The sequence below is a fragment of the Saccostrea cucullata genome, unplaced genomic scaffold, assembly GCF_032062105.1.
Source record: "Saccostrea cucullata isolate Sc308-1 unplaced genomic scaffold, CSIRO_AGI_Scuc_v1 ctg636, whole genome shotgun sequence".
In the NCBI taxonomy this organism is placed as follows: Eukaryota; Metazoa; Mollusca; class Bivalvia; order Ostreida; family Ostreidae; genus Saccostrea; species Saccostrea cuccullata.
The window spans coordinates 128,438-148,475 of NW_026931726.1; the positions used below are offsets into that span (position 1 = coordinate 128,438).

A 20,038-nucleotide genomic window follows, 5' to 3' on the forward strand; every position below is an offset into this window, starting at 1 on the left:
TAACTGTGTCCTGTTCACCTTGTTCCACTGTTGTTGAATTTTTCTTTGTGTCCCTCACCGGCTCTGAGTTTAAACAGGGTTGTTCACTCTCTTTATTTTCTTCCTCACTGCTCTCTTCAAGTTTCCTCTTATTTTTCTCTTTTCTTCCTTGTATGATGCAAATCATGACAAGATGTGCAAGCTGTGTTCCATACTAGCCAGTCGAGTATTTGCTTGCAAAACTTGGACCTCATCACTACTTTAAAATTACTGTCATATATAGTGGACATTTTTTCCTCATGAAAAGGCTTAGGAAAATATTTATCATCTGCACGACCCCCCCCCCCCCCACACAATTTGATATTTGAAACAAGATATATGATCCCTTCAACATTGGACTGCACTATGGGAATGGTAAAACCTGACGCCAACTTCACATTATTAATTTCAATTGTAACATCTTTTTCAAATGCAACTTCACAATTATACTGTATTCGAGACTACGTTTGATGTTTATGACAGGAGAGAAAAAAGAAATCTAACTATCGTAAACAGATTCCTCTGATTCTTGCATTTGCATTGTCCGTTCATCGTGCACAAGGACAGACATTACACAATGTTGAAGTGGACTCCTATTCATTCTTCGCTCCCGGACAAATGGGCGTTGCTATTGGACGAGCTGTGTCAACAAGTTGTTTACGTGTCGTGAATTTCAATCCAAAGGCGACAAGTGCCAAACATCCAGATTTTGTTTATGAGTTTTATGAGAGATTCTTTTCTTCTTTCAGAGACGACTTACTTTGCTGCAAACAAAGTTCATTAGAAACTAATCGATCTAACATGCAGTCTGATACACGTAAAGACCGAAATATTGAAGAGGATTTACCAGGTCCTTCAAAGCAGAGTAATACAGTTGAATTTCCCCACTTGAAGCCCCTTGGAGCATTGATGACTTTGTAAGTGAAATGGGCCATGCTCCTTACATTGTTAACTTACCCAAGGAGTTGCTTACTTCTAGTTTATTGTCAGATCATAACCTCTTGTACTGGAAGATCAAGGGAATCATAAATGATCATCCGAAATCTCCATAGCAATGGACTCAATCATTCACCAAGTTAAATAGTTTTGTGATCAGTGATCAGCATGTGATGTCTGTTGAGAAACTTTTCCAACATGGAAATGTCAGTAAAATGGTAAATAAACTGTCTACAAAACTAGCTTTTTGGCTAATTGAGAAAGAGATTGACAAAAAAGCAAGTGTTACAGTACAGAAACAAGCAGAAAAATTAGAAATAAGTTCTACATTATCCTCAGTTGCCCAAGGGAAGATAAGATATCTTGCTGGTGCCTGCATTCAAAGAGTCAACAAGCGGATTAAAAAATCGGTATTAAGAAAAGTGGGCAAGTGTAGCAAAAAGAGTAGAACACTTCGTAAACTGTAATACAGGAAACAGGCCCTGTTAAAGAATTTTCGTATAAAAGAGGAAGACATTTATACAAGCGAAGACACTAGAACTATGACTGAAATTGAGTTTAAACAGGGCCCTACGCATGGACGCTCCATTGTGAGTGAGCCAGTGTACAATTTTTTGTAATGTTAAACCAGGTCACCCAAAAAAGTCTGAGTGCAAAACATTTCCATTTATATTATGAAGATTTGCACACAAAATATAGAAATGTTGTAGATTCAAACAATACTTTAATTGATAATTGGATTTCACTGTTTCAAAATGTTAGTCTTAGTGATGATTCTGAAATAGAGGATGAACTCTTTTTTACACTTATCATGGAACTTTTTAGAGATGTCACAGAACATTTTATACGAATTGCCTTTGTTGATGCACTGCATCATTTTAAAACATCTGTGCCTCGGGAAAGAAGCAATCTTTACGGACAAAGGCTCAAGGATCAAGCTTTGGGTGATAGAAATGAATTAGCTTCAAAAGCAAAGAAAGCAAAAGTTGATGAAACCGGGCAAGAAGAAGTCTACATATACAAGATGTGTAAGTTTGAATGTGAATGGGAACCAGCCGAGACTTAAGAACGAAAGCATTTCGTGTGACAAATGTAACGGCTGGTTCCATTACAAGTGTGTAAATCTTAAAAGATCTGAGGCATTTCTCAAAAAATCTGCATCATCATGGTTTTCCACTGACTGCAGTAAAAAAGGGAAAGGGAGAGGAAAAGGCAAATATAAATTATCAAAGTAAAACAGGTAGGGATTGATAATAATAAATGTTTGAACATCTTCATAGGCACAGTCCATGTGAAAGGTGTTTACTGACGGAACACATTTGAATGCATACAAGTCTGACAACATGCTCAGCAGTCATAAAAACAAAAGCAGTATGGGTTATTTAACGTATTAAATAGGAAACACTTGTCAGAATGGTTGACATTAGTTTGTAATTTAGTAGAAGGTGTGTTGGTATGGTTATTCTGAACTAGGGATTTGAACTTGTGACACAAGGGTCAGATACCAATTGTTTATAAAAGAACTAAAAACAATTTGAGTACTGTAAGAATTAAGGTACTGTAAAACAGTTATTTTCATGGGTTAATTTTCATGGATTGATGAAAAATTATGAGTTCATCGAGACTCCATTGGTTTATTGGAAAATGAAAATTAAACCCTAAGATAATTTTTGATTTCACAGCTCTTTACCTATGAAGATATATGGAGCCAGAATCATGTGAATTTTTTTTTCATTGTATTTGTTTTCATTCAGATACGTGAAATATGAATTTCTCCCTGTCTATCCCTATGGTTATACCCTTTTCCATTTTTGACCTTTGCATTTCATACAGCTCCAAATTGCCTAAATTAAATTTCCTCACCTGTTATAAATTCACATTAATACATATTTTCATCTATGTAATTGCAGTTGCGCTATCGTTTACATTTATGCATATATAAAAGAAATGTAATATATTTTATATGATTATTTATAAATGGCATGGTGCACAATTAATGTATTCATAATGATTGTCTGATTTATATAAATCTAGACACACTTTAAATTATTTTCTTGTTGCTTTACACTATCACCAACTTACCAAAGCGCAACAGCGAAGTTGCTTGACATCTTGAATTTCTTTTGCTTTCTCAACTTTCAAATTTCGCGCACATGAAACTGGAATTATCGTCCTTTATTTAAAAAAAAAACTCGACACGGTTTCTCGCCGTAAAAAAATATTAGGGGATTTTAAGTAGTATGATTTATTCCATTTAAATATAAAATATATGTATATAGAACAATTAACAACCACTCAATTTTTTTTTATTCAAAACAATGGAATTAATAATCTGTCAGGTCCGCAGTTGATGTGACGTCACGCAATGGTTTCTCGGTAAAACGAATGTTTACATGAAATCGAAGAACGTGTGTATTGACAGCATTCAAGAAGGGATGGAAAGCAAATTTTAGTAGAGAAATGTTTTTTAAATATGAATGCTGAGGAGCGGTGCTGAATAAGCGCTGGGTAAAAGCGAAATAATCGATTTCTCCAAAAACACGTTGCATTCCTGTTCGCTATGCTTACGCATAGCTCATGGCTTGGTCAATCGAGTGATTCCAATTGACTTTATTGAAAAAATTGCGAACTCCTGTGATATTAACTATATCTAAGTATTTTTACCATTGTTGCAACTTTACTAAACTGCAGTTAAGCGTAGTAAAGTTTTGTTAGGGAACTGAGAGATTTAATCCACATGAATTATGCAGGTGATAAGGGTTTACATGTATGGCTATCCACGTTAGGCAGTTTACAATTGAAATGTCATCACGTTTATCACGTTTGTTTGTTGTGTTAAAATGGAGAAATGGAACTCTACTTCATCGATCATTTTGTTATAAACATTCTGATTTTACACACAAGTTGCCATTTTTAAGTATTTTTTAAAAATGCCCTAAAATCACAGAAGGATGTCAGAACTGATGCTATCCAGTCCATTGCATTCGGGTATTGGCATCCCAAATGGCATTATAGTTGCATAAAACATATGGAGATAACGAACAGTATTCCAGACCATGCATTGCAATGCGTTAAAATAATTCTTCATTTGTATCAAACTGTCTGCAAATGATATCATCTTAATAATAATTTTAATTAAAATTTGAATGAAATAATATCATTACCAAGTACAATATTTGACTAGGGGTTGGCAAAATAAGTACACATCTATTACAGCTAAGGATGTTTAGGGTCCCCTTTTTATAATGACAGATTCAGGAAATGTTCTCTTTTAAAAAAATATTCACAACATATACATGAAAATTATATTTTTATCGAATTTATCTTTTAGTTAGACGATCATTGACAACAAAAGAAAAATATTTTTGATAGGAATAAGGAGATATCCTTGAAAGGAATGTAGTTATTGTCTAAGAGTATTTATTGGTCGGTACATTAATGTGCCAGTTAATTTCTATTATAATGAAGTAATAATGTAAGTGTACTTTAACATTTACTTATATGTTAATACATGCAAAAAGATAATTGTTTTAATCGATTTAAACTATTTCTGTCAGTCACATACATCTAATTAAAAAAAACCCATCTTTTATTTCCATTAATACATATATGAATTAGCAGCTTACACTTCGTTATCTCAATATTTTCTTGTCAGGAATTTTCATAAATATTTACTTCGTAACACAATATATAAACGAAGGTCAGAACTCTTCAGGATTTTAATACCTTATTCTTTATATGATCACTCTATTTGTCACTCAATCTGCATAAATTATTTGTTTAAAGGATAGAATGATAAAATTAATATATTATGTGTGATTAAATATATCGAAGATGACAAAAATCAATTCTTATTAATTCATGCCGCTTTACTTTTCTAGGAAAAATTGTCAGAAATCATGAAAGAAATGCCACAATAATTATACTAACGAATCATGAGTTTTCGTGACAGTAGCAGATATGTGCAATAAACATCAATGAAGTAATACGGCTGCTTTAAACCTCAAAGAGAACTGCAGAACCTTCTATAGCCCTTTCGTAGCCCGCGTGGCGCAGTGGTTAGAGCGTCTGCTCTAGAATCGCGAAGTAAGGAGACAATCGGGTTCGAATCCCACTGTGGGACGTGGAGACCGGTCCTTCGGATGAGACCGTGTAAACCGCGGTCCCGTGTCGCAGTAAGTGCTGGCACGAAAAAGATCCCTCGCTGCTCAATAGCCGTAAGTGCCGAGTATAGGACAAAATTTGCAGCTCTTCACCGGCAAGTGGTGGCGTCTCCATATGAGTGAAAAATTCTCGAGAAGGACGTTAAACAATAAATAATCAATCTATAGGCCTTTCAACTAATTTTTCAAGTTGCAGATATGTTAAAAACCATTTGATAGATAGCTCTGTCGGTACGTGAAATTCTCAACAACAAATGCAACAAAAAGTATTATCCATACATACACTGAATGAAATCATAAAATACTTATTGTTAATATTTGATTTGCACGATGTTGAATCAAACTTTTTATGTATTATTTTTTCAATTTGATGAAGTTGGGAAATCTGTTTTTCATCCGAAGGCTTTGACAGCATTCTTACTTGAGTCAGATGATACAGTATGAGAATATGAAATACACACAGAAACGAAATTAAAAAAAAAAAAACTTTTTTAAGTTAACTTCATTTCTGTCTGTAGGTCAGCATTTATTTTTTTTAATTCTGCAGTAATTACTAGGGAACGTATCTCATAAAAGCCTTAAGCGTAAAACCTAAATATCTTGCGATCATTTACCATACATTTTATTAGAAAATAAATCATCAAAGGTATGGAAGTGAAAATTAAGTTGTCTTTTTTATGGAGTAAATACAATGGTAGATTCAGTTCCCAAACATGGTTTAGACAAAAGACATTCCTCACTATGTAACATTAATGTTAATGTCTTTATTAATCTTTCTGACACAATTAAATCAAGAGAGTACAATTTTCAAAATGTGTTTTTCAAAGTCTAATGAACGTCGTTTTCATTATGATTAATTGGAGTTATAGAACTTTAATATACGTATTGCCAGGGAAGTCCTAATTCCATAAGAGTGCAAGGTCAAAGTATTTAAGTGGGAACAATAGGAGTAATTACAATGTCTGTCAGAAGAAAAGGACAAATTAACACGTATTGTAGGAATATGTTAATTTTGTCGTTTTATCCATTTCACCTTTGATTATTTGTTTTCCTTGTGACAGTATCCATGGCATTAATAATTATTATATATAGTATGGCAATAAGACTTCTGTAGACCTTGCTGTTAATTTTATCAATCATTTTTGTTTATTTAGTCCTATGAGTTTGTGATTTGCATTAAATCTGAAAGATCCATGACATTTACTAACTTAAATAATTGTGGAATTTCAAAAATTAGACCTCCGGTAATATAGGGATATGTGTCCTTTTACACTATCCAATAAAACACATACATTCTTCTCGAATTATTATTATTTAAAAAAAGAATAATTTACATTCAAAAAGCTTTTTAAAATCACACCCTTTTACCTGCATGGGCTGAGGTTAATGAATGTACTGATTTTTTTTTTTTTCGAAAGATAAGCAGATTATAAGTCATGATCTTAAGAGTAATCAATAAAATTACAAAATTCAAATTAGAAATATTAATAATTATATAAGGTAATCAAAGCCAAGATAGGATAACGGCCGACTCTGGCCCGCTATTTGATGTTTGTTTGTTTGTATGTATGTTCTTTAACGTCCCTCTCGAGAAAATTTCACTCATATGGAGACGCCACCACCTGCCGTTGGAGAGCTGAAAATTTTGTCTTACTCAGCACTCGGGGTCATTGAGCAGGGAGGAATCTCTTTCGTGCCAGCACATTCTCGACACGGGACTTCGACTTATACGGTCTCATACGAAGGACCGGTCTTTACTCCCATAGTGGGATTCGGCCCCTTATATGATGTAAAAATCAGAACACTGGTAAAATGGTGATAGTTCTCATCCACTAATTTGGACAAAGCTTAAATGGAAGCATTATTTTAAGAAACGTGTATTTCCTTGATCAATAATTTTCAGAAAGGCTTTTTGTTGAATTTGATATATGTAGATCCCGTGATTTGTAGTTTTATAAATCATATTATGATTTTGTTTTGTTTTGATTCAGGACCCTTATATAGTAAAAATGTCTGTCTGTAAAAATTTTTCAAAAACACTACTCCTCCTACAATTTTAGTCTGTGATACATAGAATAGTGCATCGGTTTTTAATTTCGTAGTAAGATTTTCTGTGAAACCTAAAATGATACTTGCTTTAAAACAAGCACTAATTTGGCTTCAAAGCTTAAATGGAAGCATTATTTTAAGAAACGTGTATTTCCTTGATCAATAATTTTCAGAAAGACTTTTTGTTGAATTTGATATATGGAGATCCCCCATGATTTGTAGTTGGATATAATTTTGTTTTGTTTTGTTTTTTATTCCTTGGTCATATCCGCGGGATATAGGTGTAAATATGTGAAAAAGTAATACATGTATATGCTACGTATTGATATTCTTCGTTATGTTAACTTGTAAGTCACTTATTTTTAAATAGTTTTTCAATTTAAATTAAAAAAAAAAACATTGTGTACTTTTCTCTTTTATAGACTAAATTAAATGAGGGGAATTTTCTCTTAAAGCATAATATTCTCGTTAATAATGAAGTTCATATTTTGACCACAACATTTTTTGTATGACAAACTAGTTAATCATCGGATAGTTGTAAAAATCAACTTGACCTTCACAGGTTAAAAGCCTGAAAAACCAACTCCTACATGAAGGACTCTGATGTCGGTCAATGTCATGAACCCTCTGTACGTTCAAATATGCCTTATGAAAATAAGCAACATCAGACCTATACCTGACCAAAGTATTAATCTTTTCACTAGAGTAAATCAAGGTGTTTTTTTAACTATGGATTTTAGATATTTTATCTTCTACTAATATTCTTCCATGTAAATCTTTGATACTAGTTGGAAATGTTCCTTGCATATTCACATAAAAATTTCTTAATTTAACATCATCGACATCATCAAATTGAAGAGATTTTAAGGTTTCAAATCTCAAAAAAAGAAAGTCCAGAGAAAAAAATTCATTGTTCGTCATAGGCACTACGATAGTAACCTAGCTACAATTTACAAGATTTTTTTTGGTTAGGATTAAAGCATGTCTTGGATAAGAATTAAAAGAGTGGAGATAACGTGGTCCATCGATTTAAGTCCAAACAATAATAATAACCGCCAGTAAAGTACATGATTGGAATTTGATATTGACCTTGACTAACTATAGATATTTTAAAGATTACATAATCTTAACCTGAATAAGTCTACTTGCGAGGAACTTAAACAAAATATTCGGATACACAGAATTTTCTTATTAGTGTTTCAATAGAAACTCTAGTACAAAGAATCCAGTTTTTAATTAATAGGAACCTGAGATGCATGACGTTCTCTAAATTATTACTCCACGCTTACAAATCTTTTTTTTTTTTAATTTACAGCTAAATTTTAACTGTTGTATTAACGCTGTAATGTACATTACGTGCTTCAAGCTAATGATTATGAATTTACGAGGGAGATATAAATGGCATCCTGCATGTACTCTTTCGCACCTTCTCCGTTTGTTTTAATAACGATATTTTAAGTCACTATGGTACATTATAGGTCTTGTCTTAATGGGGAAAAGCGACTACAAAAACTTTGTCAAGGAATGGAAAGAGTAAGTTTTTTTAATAAAAGACAACTGAATGTTAATCTGTGATCATTTAATAAATAAAATGGAAAAGAAAGGGTAGCTCGCATTTAACTTTTGAACAGTTAAAAGGGTAAAATTTGAAACATCATGTTCTTTAGATTTAAAAAAGAAATGAAAAGAAATAGTACTTCTAAATACTATGTTAATCACGTAGAGATGTAATTACAAGGTTAGCTTTTTTAATAAAGCTGAGGGTCAGCCACTGGAATACAGAAAGTTTCTCTCTTGTTTTGTAATGGTCTATGATTTGATTTATACATCATGTTGTGTTCCTTAAATGTAATGCCATTGTAAGAAAGTTAATTATTTTTAACATAATGCTGTACATAATAAATAATAAAGCATAGAATAAATTTTAGTTATAGTCTGCATCGTGATCATTACAATGATCTCCAATAATTATATAAATTCTCTTCGGCTCAGACATCAGAGAAAGTTCATCTCATACCGGTAATTGAACAATTAAAAGTTACCATGGCAAATAAGATCACGTTAAATTCTATAAAAATGATATAGATTATGATGAATAAAAAGAAGGTAGACTTTGTGTTAGATTGTTTTTAAATATTATTAAATAACAGTTTTCAGTTGTGCATTTTGAGGCAATGCATGATGTGGAAGGGGGGAGGGGCATACTGCATGTTTATTTAACTCAATTTCTAAGTTTGAGCATCCATTTTAGTGTTATTAGGAAAGAAAAGAATTGCTTCCCAAAAAGTAATGAACGCCAGAGAAAACAATTCAAATTATGTTTATACATGCAGTACGTATACATAAAATGTCTTCGATGATGAACGTCTACCATCATAGCAAAACTATAGATTAAAATACTGGAATCCATCCCCCCCTCCTTTCATTGGGGTGTGTGTGTGTGTTGACCCTGTCTATAAATCAGCACAGTTCTCTCAGCTATCGCATTTCCACTGCGGTCAATTTCTCAAATGTGGGCGCGGTTCACGTGCACAAGCGGACTTGCACGTCCATCACCATACTGTCTTACAGTGGTCTTCTGATGTTTTCATAACTTCTATCATTAGAGTGAAAAGAAATTGATCGTTCTTTTTTTTCACTATTTTGGGACCTTTGTGGCAAGTGGATTGTTGTGTGAATTCCGACCCGTACATGTCTTATGCAAGGTATTGAATATTGATCGAGGGAGTCTTGCATCAGGCATCCAGAGGTATACACAATTTTAAATCTTCGGCTTGCAATGGCGATTGAGGGAATAAATGTACTTATCTTCTATTAGAAGCAATGAAATATTTTCATAGTATGATTTAAAAACTGACAAACATCCCATCTAGAAGCTGAACAGTCGTCATAAATTTTCTTCGAGAACAACGAAGAACAATGCAGTCTATAAATAGATCAAGATCGTGAGTGTGCGTAAAGAAGCACGCCCTCTGGTTGGAGAATTTGTGCAAATCTTTTTTCCCAGAATTCCGATTAACGCAAGCGCACTTGCAGTTTCATCCTAACGTAACTAGTCAGCCCGGGGGCTGACTAATAATTCTGTGATTTTAACAAAGCAATGTGGAAATTGCCTTGCTACGTCAGAAAAGAATAGAAAATGCCAATGTGGGATAAACTACAGTTCAGCTGATTAATTACATGTTTAACCTTGTATTTCTAATAATGCATTATTTTAAAATATAAGTTTGCAACATTGCCATATTGGTAACAGAGTTACCTATCCATAAGCTCCGCCCGGTAAAGAAGAGTTTGAAATACGCAGTCCTTGTCATTTCATTTTAACACATTTTGCCAGTGCTGTGAGGTAGGTTGAGATAGATGTATACATTGCTTATCCTCCCGTATAAACTACTTTTATATAATCATATCTGTAGTTGTGGAAATTCTGTTGAAGTAGTATTTATATTGTTTGTACCAAACTAACCTTTTAACCAAATTGATTTTTATACTTTTGATGTTAGTGTTATTAAAATATGGAAAAATTTGGCGTCATCAATGAATTCGAAAGTAATACTCGTACATGTGTAGCATCCGTTGAATACAGTTTCATAATTCATAATACGATAGCAGATACTAGTAGTTGAACAAGGATTGAAATTCTGCTGACAAGAACGCGATCCGTGATGCCCAAATCATTTATTTTTGCTCAATCTTTTGTTCGACCACCTGTCTACCAAACTGAACCACTCTGCATCATGGAGTTGCATGGATTTTTCATATTTAGGTAAAGGCAGAAGGGTATATGTTCGATAAACTTTAACCGGTAAGGCTTTTAAGTACATGTTCATATTACACATGAAAAGGATCTTTTGTTCGAGCATTGTCTGTATTATTGATGAGAAACACCATCAGATGGACTTTTGGTTGACCTGAGTGTTGTTTACTTTTAGTGACCTCAATTTATCAAGTCACGTGTGCCCTGCACATGCAGCATGTATGCATTCATTTGAAAGTCAGTTGTTCTTTACAAAATCAACCGTAAGGTTTATAATTCATGACGAACTATTCGGTCATAAAGTAAGCATTCTGAGAGTATTGCCATAGCGATACTATAGTCTCCTACCAGCAAGTGCAATTGTATCATGGTTCTCATTAAACATTGAAAATGCCATGATTCCGTCAAAAGTGGTTGTAGCGCAACAAAATTCAAACTTCATCTTTAAGGTCATACGCAACGTAGTTTGAACTTTATTGGGTTCTTCCCTGGAATTGAAGAGTTCCAATAAATGAAGGACCTGTGTGCAATACTTTTAATGTCTGTATATGGCTTTGTACACCTCTTCTAAAACAAATTTTGATGAAAAAAATCGGGAATTTATTTTTTGTAATTTTTGTACATTTTTCTTTGAATAATGCAAAATGTTTCATAATTTGATATCTTTTCAAAATCCCAGGTAACACATGCTGATTTTTTGTCTATGAACATGTAATGGTATTATAGGTTTGAATTTACAATATCTTGAAAAGTTATCAGTGGGTAAGGTACCTTGCGTATGTCCTTAATCCGGTAAGGTGACGTCACATACCGAAATTCAATATGTGCAAGCGTTTAGAAAAAAAATTGTGGAAAATTCTTAAAATTCAAAAGGTCGTAATTCCGTCGAACTCAATGATGCAAAACTTGATCTGTATCTTGTCAGAATACACTTAAAGATCAGGGGCCTATTTTACAAAACATCTTACGAATAAGACCAAAAACTTCAGTTGATTGTATACTTTTGCAAAATCAATCATTCTGTTTAAAATTGCTAGTAAAAAATATCTTACAATATTCCATTTAAAGAGATAAAAATTATTTTCAAGATATGTTAATTAGAAGTTATATAAAGAATCGAATTTTGGTCTTAAGTTCTTTTGTAAAACGGGCCCCAGCTCAATATCTGGGGCAGACTGACAGATGGATATATACAGACACGGAGGAAACCAATATGTTGCTTCTGTTTAATTCACAAACACAGGTACAATGTATCAGTCCACTTCTGATTCTTTAATTTTTTTTGGTAATTTTTTTTTTATGAATTAGTTTTAAAATTCACCTGTGCATTCCAAAATAATTGTATTGCTGGATTTACATGAAGTAAAAATTTCTAACACTTTACGGTGTGATCTAATCAGTCTTTGTTTATGATACCGAATCTGGAAACAAGCTAGAGTCTTTATGCTTTGTATCTGTAAGCACGTAATCTTTTATGGCGCAAAGATTTTTTAAATTGTGAAATCTGATGAATTGAATCATGTTTGTTCAAATCCAATACGAGAATTTTTTCAGGCGAAGTATCATATTTTGACCTATGCACGGTGTCTACGGCTACAACAGAGCATTAAGAATGATTTAACGTACCAACGCCTACTGCGACACGAGGCCTTGGTTTAAAAAGGTCTCATCCGGAGGAAACGTGATTTTCTCTTCTCTTAAAATCGGGTGTTTGTCCTGCTACCACAGCGTAAAGGATAATCGAACCTCTTAACCAGGAAACTATTGTCCTACCTATTACCTAGTGTGTTTAAAAATCAGTTATGAATATATTCAAAGATAATTCATTTTTTTAAAGAAACGCAAAATTAATCTCATGAATTCCATATTGAAGAATACAAAATGTTTAAGGAGAAGGGATAAGGTACATGGGAAGAAAAACCATCCATATGGACCATCGATTATTTAAATGGTGTTGATATCATTTATCTATTTTCTTAGCCTTGGACAGAAGAAAAACAAGATGTGTTTGTGAAACACTGATGCCCCCGTATGGCAACATTGTGAAGATTAAACTTTTCTTAGATGCAAATTTAATATATTGGTTCCCAAAGTAGGGTCTCCTAACTGGAAATACAATTGTAAAACATGAATGCCCTAGTATCACCATCTGTTCCCAAGTTATGGCAAGGCTAAAGTTTTTCATAAGTACAGAAATCTTCAAGATCAAGGTCAGAAGGTGAAGGTTATTGGTATCAATGAAAGGTCTTTCCACAAAGATCACATGTTTGAAGTACGGATGCCCTAGCTCTAACCATTCAAAAGTTATGGCCAAGGTTAAAAAAATTATATTAGTACGTTAAACTCCAAGATCAAGGTCAGAAGGTCAAGGTTTTTGGTATTGAATGAAAGCTCTTGTCACAAGAATTACATATGTGGAGTACGAAAGCCCTAGCCCTTACTCTTTAAAAGTTATTGCCAAGGTTAATGTTTTTTTCATAAGTCCGGAAATCTCCAAGGTCAAAAGGTCAAGGTTATTGGTATCCAATAAATGCTCTTGCTACAAAGAATATGTATGTGAAGTATGGAAGCTCTAGCCTTAACTGTTCAAAAGTTATGGCCAAGGTTAAGATATTTTAAAAGTAGGTCAAACTGTAAGGTCAAGGTCAAAGGTTTTGATATCAAATGAAAGGTCTTGTCACATGAGTTAAATATGTAAAGTATGAAAGCACTAGCTCTTATCCTTTAAAAGATATGATCAAGGTTTATTTTTTAAAAGTAGGTCAAACTCCAAGGTCAAAGGGTCAACGCTCTTAGTATCCATTGAAGCGTCTCCTTTCAAGGATTACATATGTGAAGTATGAAAGCTCTAGCCCTTACCTTTCAAAAATTATTGCCAAGGTTAAAGTTTTTCATTATTACGTAAATCTCCAAGGTCAAGGTCAAAAGGTCAAGATTGGTGATATCAAGTAAAAGGTCTTGCCACAAAGAATGTATATGTGAAGTATAAATGTCCTGGTATCTACTATTCAAAAGTTATGGCCAAAGTAAAAATTTGAATTTTTTGTGTAAAAGTGGGTCAAATTCCAAGGTCAAGGTCAAAAGGTCAAATTTGGTGGTACCCAAAGAAAGGCCTTGTCACAAGGAATACATATGTGAAATATGAAAGTCACAGCTCTACTAAAGCAAAAGTTATAGACAAGGTTAAAGTGTTTGCGGACAAACAGACAAACAGAGAGACAGACGGACACGACAAAAACTATATACCCCCGAAACTTCGTTTACCGGGGCATAACGAGTAAAGTAATTTAAAAATATTTTTGATTGTTCAATGTATGACCATTTATGCACGGAGTGACAAAAACATATAATCATATTTACCAAGGTAACTATTATTTCATCTGAACGAAATTAAAAAAAAAAACCGAACAAACATTTAGACATAACAATACAATTATTCATTATTTGCTTAAAGGTATTAATTTTTTACGAGTCACAAAATCATTGGTCCACAATTCAGACCACGATTTGAAACATATTCCCAATCGTAACAATAGGTGGAAATAGTGTAACTGTAAAGCGGAAAAGAATTTATTTATTAATAGAATGCATTTATGATTCTTTTGCTTTATAAATATGAACATTGAAATACAATTGTTACATATATATTTCGCAAAATATATATTAAAAAAAAAAAAAACAACACTATTATTCTAATTTGAAGTACCGGTATAAGGAGAAGCTGAACACTCTGACCAGATAAGGTTAAATAAATGGGACGAACACACTGACCAGACAAGGTTAAATAAATGGGACGGACAAGGTCCATTCATAGGCACTTTGACAAATGCATAAAGGTCAAGAACTCGTTAATCCGAATACCATATGTGTCCTCCTAATAATTTATGATAATTAGAAGTGGAAAGGTAAGTGCAGAAAAGTCGACAGGAAAATCTCCAGTACCATTAACATTAAATGTTTATAGTGTGAAAAATGAAGATAATGAACAGTAACCAAGATCAAAAGTCTTTTGAAACAATATGAAGTGGGAAAAAAGCAATCATGGACATTTTTAAACATTTATTGAAACAATCATTTGTTTTATTTACAATATTTTGCATTTATATTCATTATCCCTTGGATGTCTCCTTCTAAAAGTTATGTCATCGGTCCTTGGATCATGAAACATCTTAAGCTTAAGTCGCACTGTTTGTAGTATAATTAAATGTTGTTCAGGTAAAGCAGATCAAAATTAAAATATATTTTAATATTGATTCACCAAAGTGTTGTTATTTGCAAAATTTTGAGATTAATTTTATAGTTAATAAACATCTTACAGGCGATTGAAAATTTGACTTAAGTCTACATGTAATTCTCTTTCATGATCCTGGGGCCAGGTGATCCCAAACTTTTTAAATAGACCAATCAGAAATAATCTGTATTGTTTTCATTCTTTGCTAATCGGAGCTTCAATATTTGCGACCAGCGCCTTTAACCCTTCACCACACAATGTTTTAGTTCTAATTTGTAAAACACGTTGCTACCGTGTTTAATGCTCTTTTGTGTACCGTTTTGTTTTCCTATAATTTTTAACACATTGTGCTCTCTATTATTCACCATCTCCTTTGCTCTAATTTTTGTGACCACTTTTTTTTTTGCTCTGGTGATTTTTTTTTTAGATTTATTGTTTGTTAATGTTGTTACTTGTACATATGTAGCTATCGTAACGATATCTGTTAAATGACAAGTCTGACATCATGTTCTTTTATTGAATCTAGTCAGATTTAAACAGTGTTTGTATTTCTATTATATTTTGTCTGTTTTCGTCATTAATTTGATTAAATGATTAATTCACTCACATAATTCTTGTGTATAACCATCAAAGTCTGTCCAGAGAAAGTCTGTCTGTAAGAAACTGTCTGTAAACAATTTTTCAAAATGCTACTGAAGCCTCGTTTAGCTACAGTTTTGGTCCGATTTCAATACATGTATAACTTGGCACACAAGTAGACAACACTGAGATACATAATTTTGTGCATCGGTTTTTGATTTCGATGTTTTGTTTTCGATTGTTTCTACCGTAGAAGTTACAAAATGATGACTTTAAATGAAACTTCATGCTGAATGAAAGTCTTGTTTTATTAACTTGTTTGTCAATAATTTATTTCGTTTAAGAAATTGCTCATATGTAGAATGCTCTTGCCTATCGAATCAACTGAGAGATAAACTCCGTATGTAGGTGATTAAAGTATATTGCTGCACACGTGAGGGAAATTGACAATTGAAAAGTTAAAGTCATCACGTTCATCATAAAGCTTGATTGTTTGATAACCATTAACGGCTCTTTCTAGTAAAATATCCAAATATTCAACAATGTGCCGTATCTTTTATTTCAAGCTCGACGAGACATATCGTATCGACAAGAAGAAAGAAAAACGAATGAGGATTGTTTTGTTATTTTTTACTAGATATGCAGGGAATGCATCGTCAACGTTCAAGGACACTACTTGCCCTAAAGAAAAAAAGGAACAAATAAACATTTCCCCTATTCTACTTGACCCTTAACATTGGAGTAAATCAAAGTACAGTGTATACAGATGATTTCTGTTGCCCATTATATTTTCTTTCCTTCACGTTTTTATCTATCATTTGCAGTAAGTAGCTGGTAGATATTTTTTTAATTGACTGACTTAAGTTCACTTATTAAAATCAGAAAGAATTCTAACAAGATAATTTTGCAAACAAGGTAAGTCAATTTATGACGTAAGCTTTAATATATTTTTTTTTACATTTTGACGGCGTTCAACGTTTGTGCCGTAATATAAAATGAAAACATTGACCGATTGATTTCTCCGTCGGTGTTATTGTTTTGAATACTGTATCTTTCCATAAAGCTTATTAGCAAAACACTTGTGTAACTCTAGGGTGATGATTTTTATATAGATGATACAGATATTGAACTCCGTGCAAGTTGAACGTCATAAGCGGAAATAACAATTTACGTGCACATCGGTTTTAAAATAAAAATATCAGTGAATTGAATAATGCAAATATTATAAGCACTATAAATTGTGTTTAAAATATACAATGACGTATCTAACATTCGATTTTGAATCGATTGTTTTGCATACACTGTTCAGCAATGAGACTACATTTTGCAAATAATAAAAAAAATAATACATGTAATGATAATAATAATTCAATGTTCATATAATATAGGAGAGTCTGTTTGTAGGTGACCAAAAACACCGTTTTAAATCATTATAGACTAATCTAAAATTGTTTATCATGGCATCTGCAGAAACTGTGTTGAATTATAACTAAATCTCTATATATAAGGTTTATAATTATTTTTATTAAAATAAAACATTACAAAGTACAAAAATATAAAAACAGGATTTCACAACGTAAAAAATGATTTATAAAAACAAGCACTAAAATGCGATTTGTTAGAGGACGAAGGTATATGACGTGACAACTTGAGTGATAAACTGGACAATGGTGTTGACAATTTCAGATAGTACGACATAATTACATGTATCTTCATACAAACGAAGCAATGATAAAACTAAACTGTCTTCCTGAAAATCGAAATCTGAAAAAAGTGATGAAAAAAATTACTTTTTTCATGAAGCAGTACATTCAAATGCTTCCTTTTAACCTCATATTTTTGTCGCCAGTTTTTATTCAAAAATCACTTCTTGTGTTCTATTATGAGTTTTATATCGGTGATTTATTGGTAAATCGTTAAGACCCGGGGCTTTCTGGAAGTAAAGTCTGAGCGCGATGTAGCAGACGAAAGTTGATTCGATTTCATGGTATGAAGTCTGTTTGCGAGTTTTCTTGCAAGTTTAGACACCCAATTTCCGCTTTTTACAATGTCGACATCAAGACCCTCTTCTTTCATCCATATTGTATCTTTTTGAAGATCGTATCCTTTAAGAAAACAAAGGAAATGTTGAATAAATATAATTTGATTAAAGTTTATGACAATTTTATTTACAAATGAATTCATTAAAGTAAAATTACTTCGTTACAATGGTTCAATGTACAGTGTCTCTTTTTTTCTCACAGTCAATGAATCTTACCTGCTTTTAATAATTTTTTCACCATTTTCACACATTTGAGGTCCATGCTTTCAATAATGATAAATAATGCGCTTTGACCCAAACAGTCCACCACATTGACGTCACTTCCGTGTTTTATAAGATACTGGGTAATATCAGTCCTTGAATCCTGTAGAGAAATTAGAAGGGCCGTTTTTCCTGTTGAATCTTTTTTGTTCAAATCAGCTCCTAAAATTAAAAAATTAAATTAAACAACTTATTATAAATTACTCGTAGAAAGAAAACAATTCATTACTTTCTAATTTTATGAAAATGATAATAATACAATTACTAAACACCTATGAATATTAGCTTTACCTGCTTTAACTAGGGTTTTCACCATATGGAAGTCATCCATAATCACAGCGATGATCAATGGTGTCTGTTGAAATTTATTTTCACGATTTATATCGCAATGTTCTAAAAATAAATGCAAAGAAATATATTAATTATATTATCACCATTTAGCATGTTTTCTTAGTCTTGTAACACTTCTTGGCTATTATTGACGTATATCGAATAAACAGACATTTTTTGTGTTTACATTCTATTGTTGACCGATTAATAGATTTCCCTGACCATAACATCGGGGGGGTGTCAAGGTAAATATTGTTAATGACCGTGTTTACCAATATGTATATATGTTTCTCCTACGTTCCTTTTTTCTTACAATACATAAAACGTATTTTATTGATTGCGGTCAGTTTTGTCCCAGATCGTTAAAAAAAAAAAAGAAGGAAGGGAAACATAATTAACGAATCAATATTTAATGACATATTAGGGTTAGAAATATTGTTAGATACAGGAGCCATGTATTATTGTACGTTATGAAAGAATTTTTTTATTTAAAGAAACTAGATTAGTATGTTAGCTATTTGTCTCATTTAACTGCAAAATTCCACTGTCTTGTAAACAAGATTGTCAAAATTCCTAGGTAGAGTGACAGATGAACAGGAGTTAAATCTGATGATATCCTATACACCTTCTATCGCAATGACGTTATAATACGTTTGTCTAGCCTCAATTACTCCATTAATGATGTTATATATGTTTTCATCATTGTTACAAATATAGCTTGTAAACACCTGCCCTCTGGGGGCCGTGAAGAGATGTCATCTTGTTTTTCATAAAAAATGAATTTTACGTAAAATGGTTCATTCCCGTTCAGTGTTAAATACATGTTATGTTTATCCCAAATGATTAATAAATCAAGAGCTTGCTAGCGTAAGAGAATTTACTACACAATATTACGTAAAATGCTTGAATTTTAAAGTAGCTTTATTACTAAATCTTATGCAATTTATGATTACCACCATATTAAAACCTAATTAGCATTATAAAAGCACGAAACATAATTACTCAATTTATTTCACACATCATCTGGGAAATTTCTTTAGCGTACAATGTAAAACTGAATTTGAATAACATTTTTACTACGATACACTATTTCGATATATTTGAGCGTTCTGTTTCACTTTTCTATAATGAAATATCAACTCAATTTACAATTTAATTCCCCTCCTTTAAATATATGTATATATAATATGCAACATAGTAACAGTGTATATTTGGTAATTGTTGGATTTGTTTTAAAGACAAACTCTGTTATATGCGCTTACCATCTTGAAGCAAAAGGTCCATCATTTCGTTGTTTCCATTCTCAATTACGATGTGTAACAGGGGGTTACCATCACAGTCACACGAATTAGGATCAATACCAGAGTCCAAGAGATCAACGAAGGTCTGGTAATCATTCTGGTAGATTGCATGAAGGATACCTAAACGCTCAGCAACACTGGAATGGTTAGAAACCACTTCTTCATCACTAAAAACATCGTCATCTGCATCTGAGTCTATGTCCAAAAAACTCCTCTCAAGCTCGAGACACTCAACACCAGATCTTCTCTGTTTTGAAGAGTTGTTTTCAAAGTCTTTACCCATCATAGTTAGTACCTGTGTGCTCTAATAAAAGATTAAGAAAGGTGAGAATCATTTATGAATGCAACAAGCAGAATTATCTAGATCCACAA

At 32.6% G+C, this 20,038-nt stretch overlaps 1 protein-coding gene across 1 annotated transcript; it reads right to left on the bottom strand.

Annotated features, from left to right (window-relative positions):
* Positions 1-17,237: 17,237 nt before the first annotated feature.
* LOC134233370 (putative ankyrin repeat protein RF_0381) lies at positions 17,238-20,038 on the bottom strand. Its single transcript, XM_062715333.1, has 4 exons — positions 19,628-20,038; positions 18,327-18,428; positions 17,991-18,197; positions 17,238-17,838 (listed from the first exon to the last, which is right to left on the bottom strand). Exons 1-4 carry the CDS (start codon positions 19,950-19,952, stop codon positions 17,636-17,638), a joined length of 837 nt encoding a protein of 278 aa, XP_062571317.1. The 5' UTR covers positions 19,953-20,038; the 3' UTR covers positions 17,238-17,635.

What these genes read in the sequence shown, in the direction of transcription:
- LOC134233370 (XM_062715333.1), bottom strand. Translation starts at nt 19,952, where the DNA reads ATGATGGGTAAAGACTTTGAAAACAACTCTTCAAAACAGAGAAGATCT. An exon ending in GGACCTTTTGCTTCAAGATG is followed by an intron (nt 18,429 to 19,627) that starts GTAAGCGCATAT and finishes ATTTATTTTTAG; the next exon opens with AACATTGCGATATAAATCGT. An exon ending in GAAAACCCTAGTTAAAGCAG is followed by an intron (nt 18,198 to 18,326) that starts GTAAAGCTAATA and finishes TTTTAATTTTAG; the next exon opens with GAGCTGATTTGAACAAAAAA.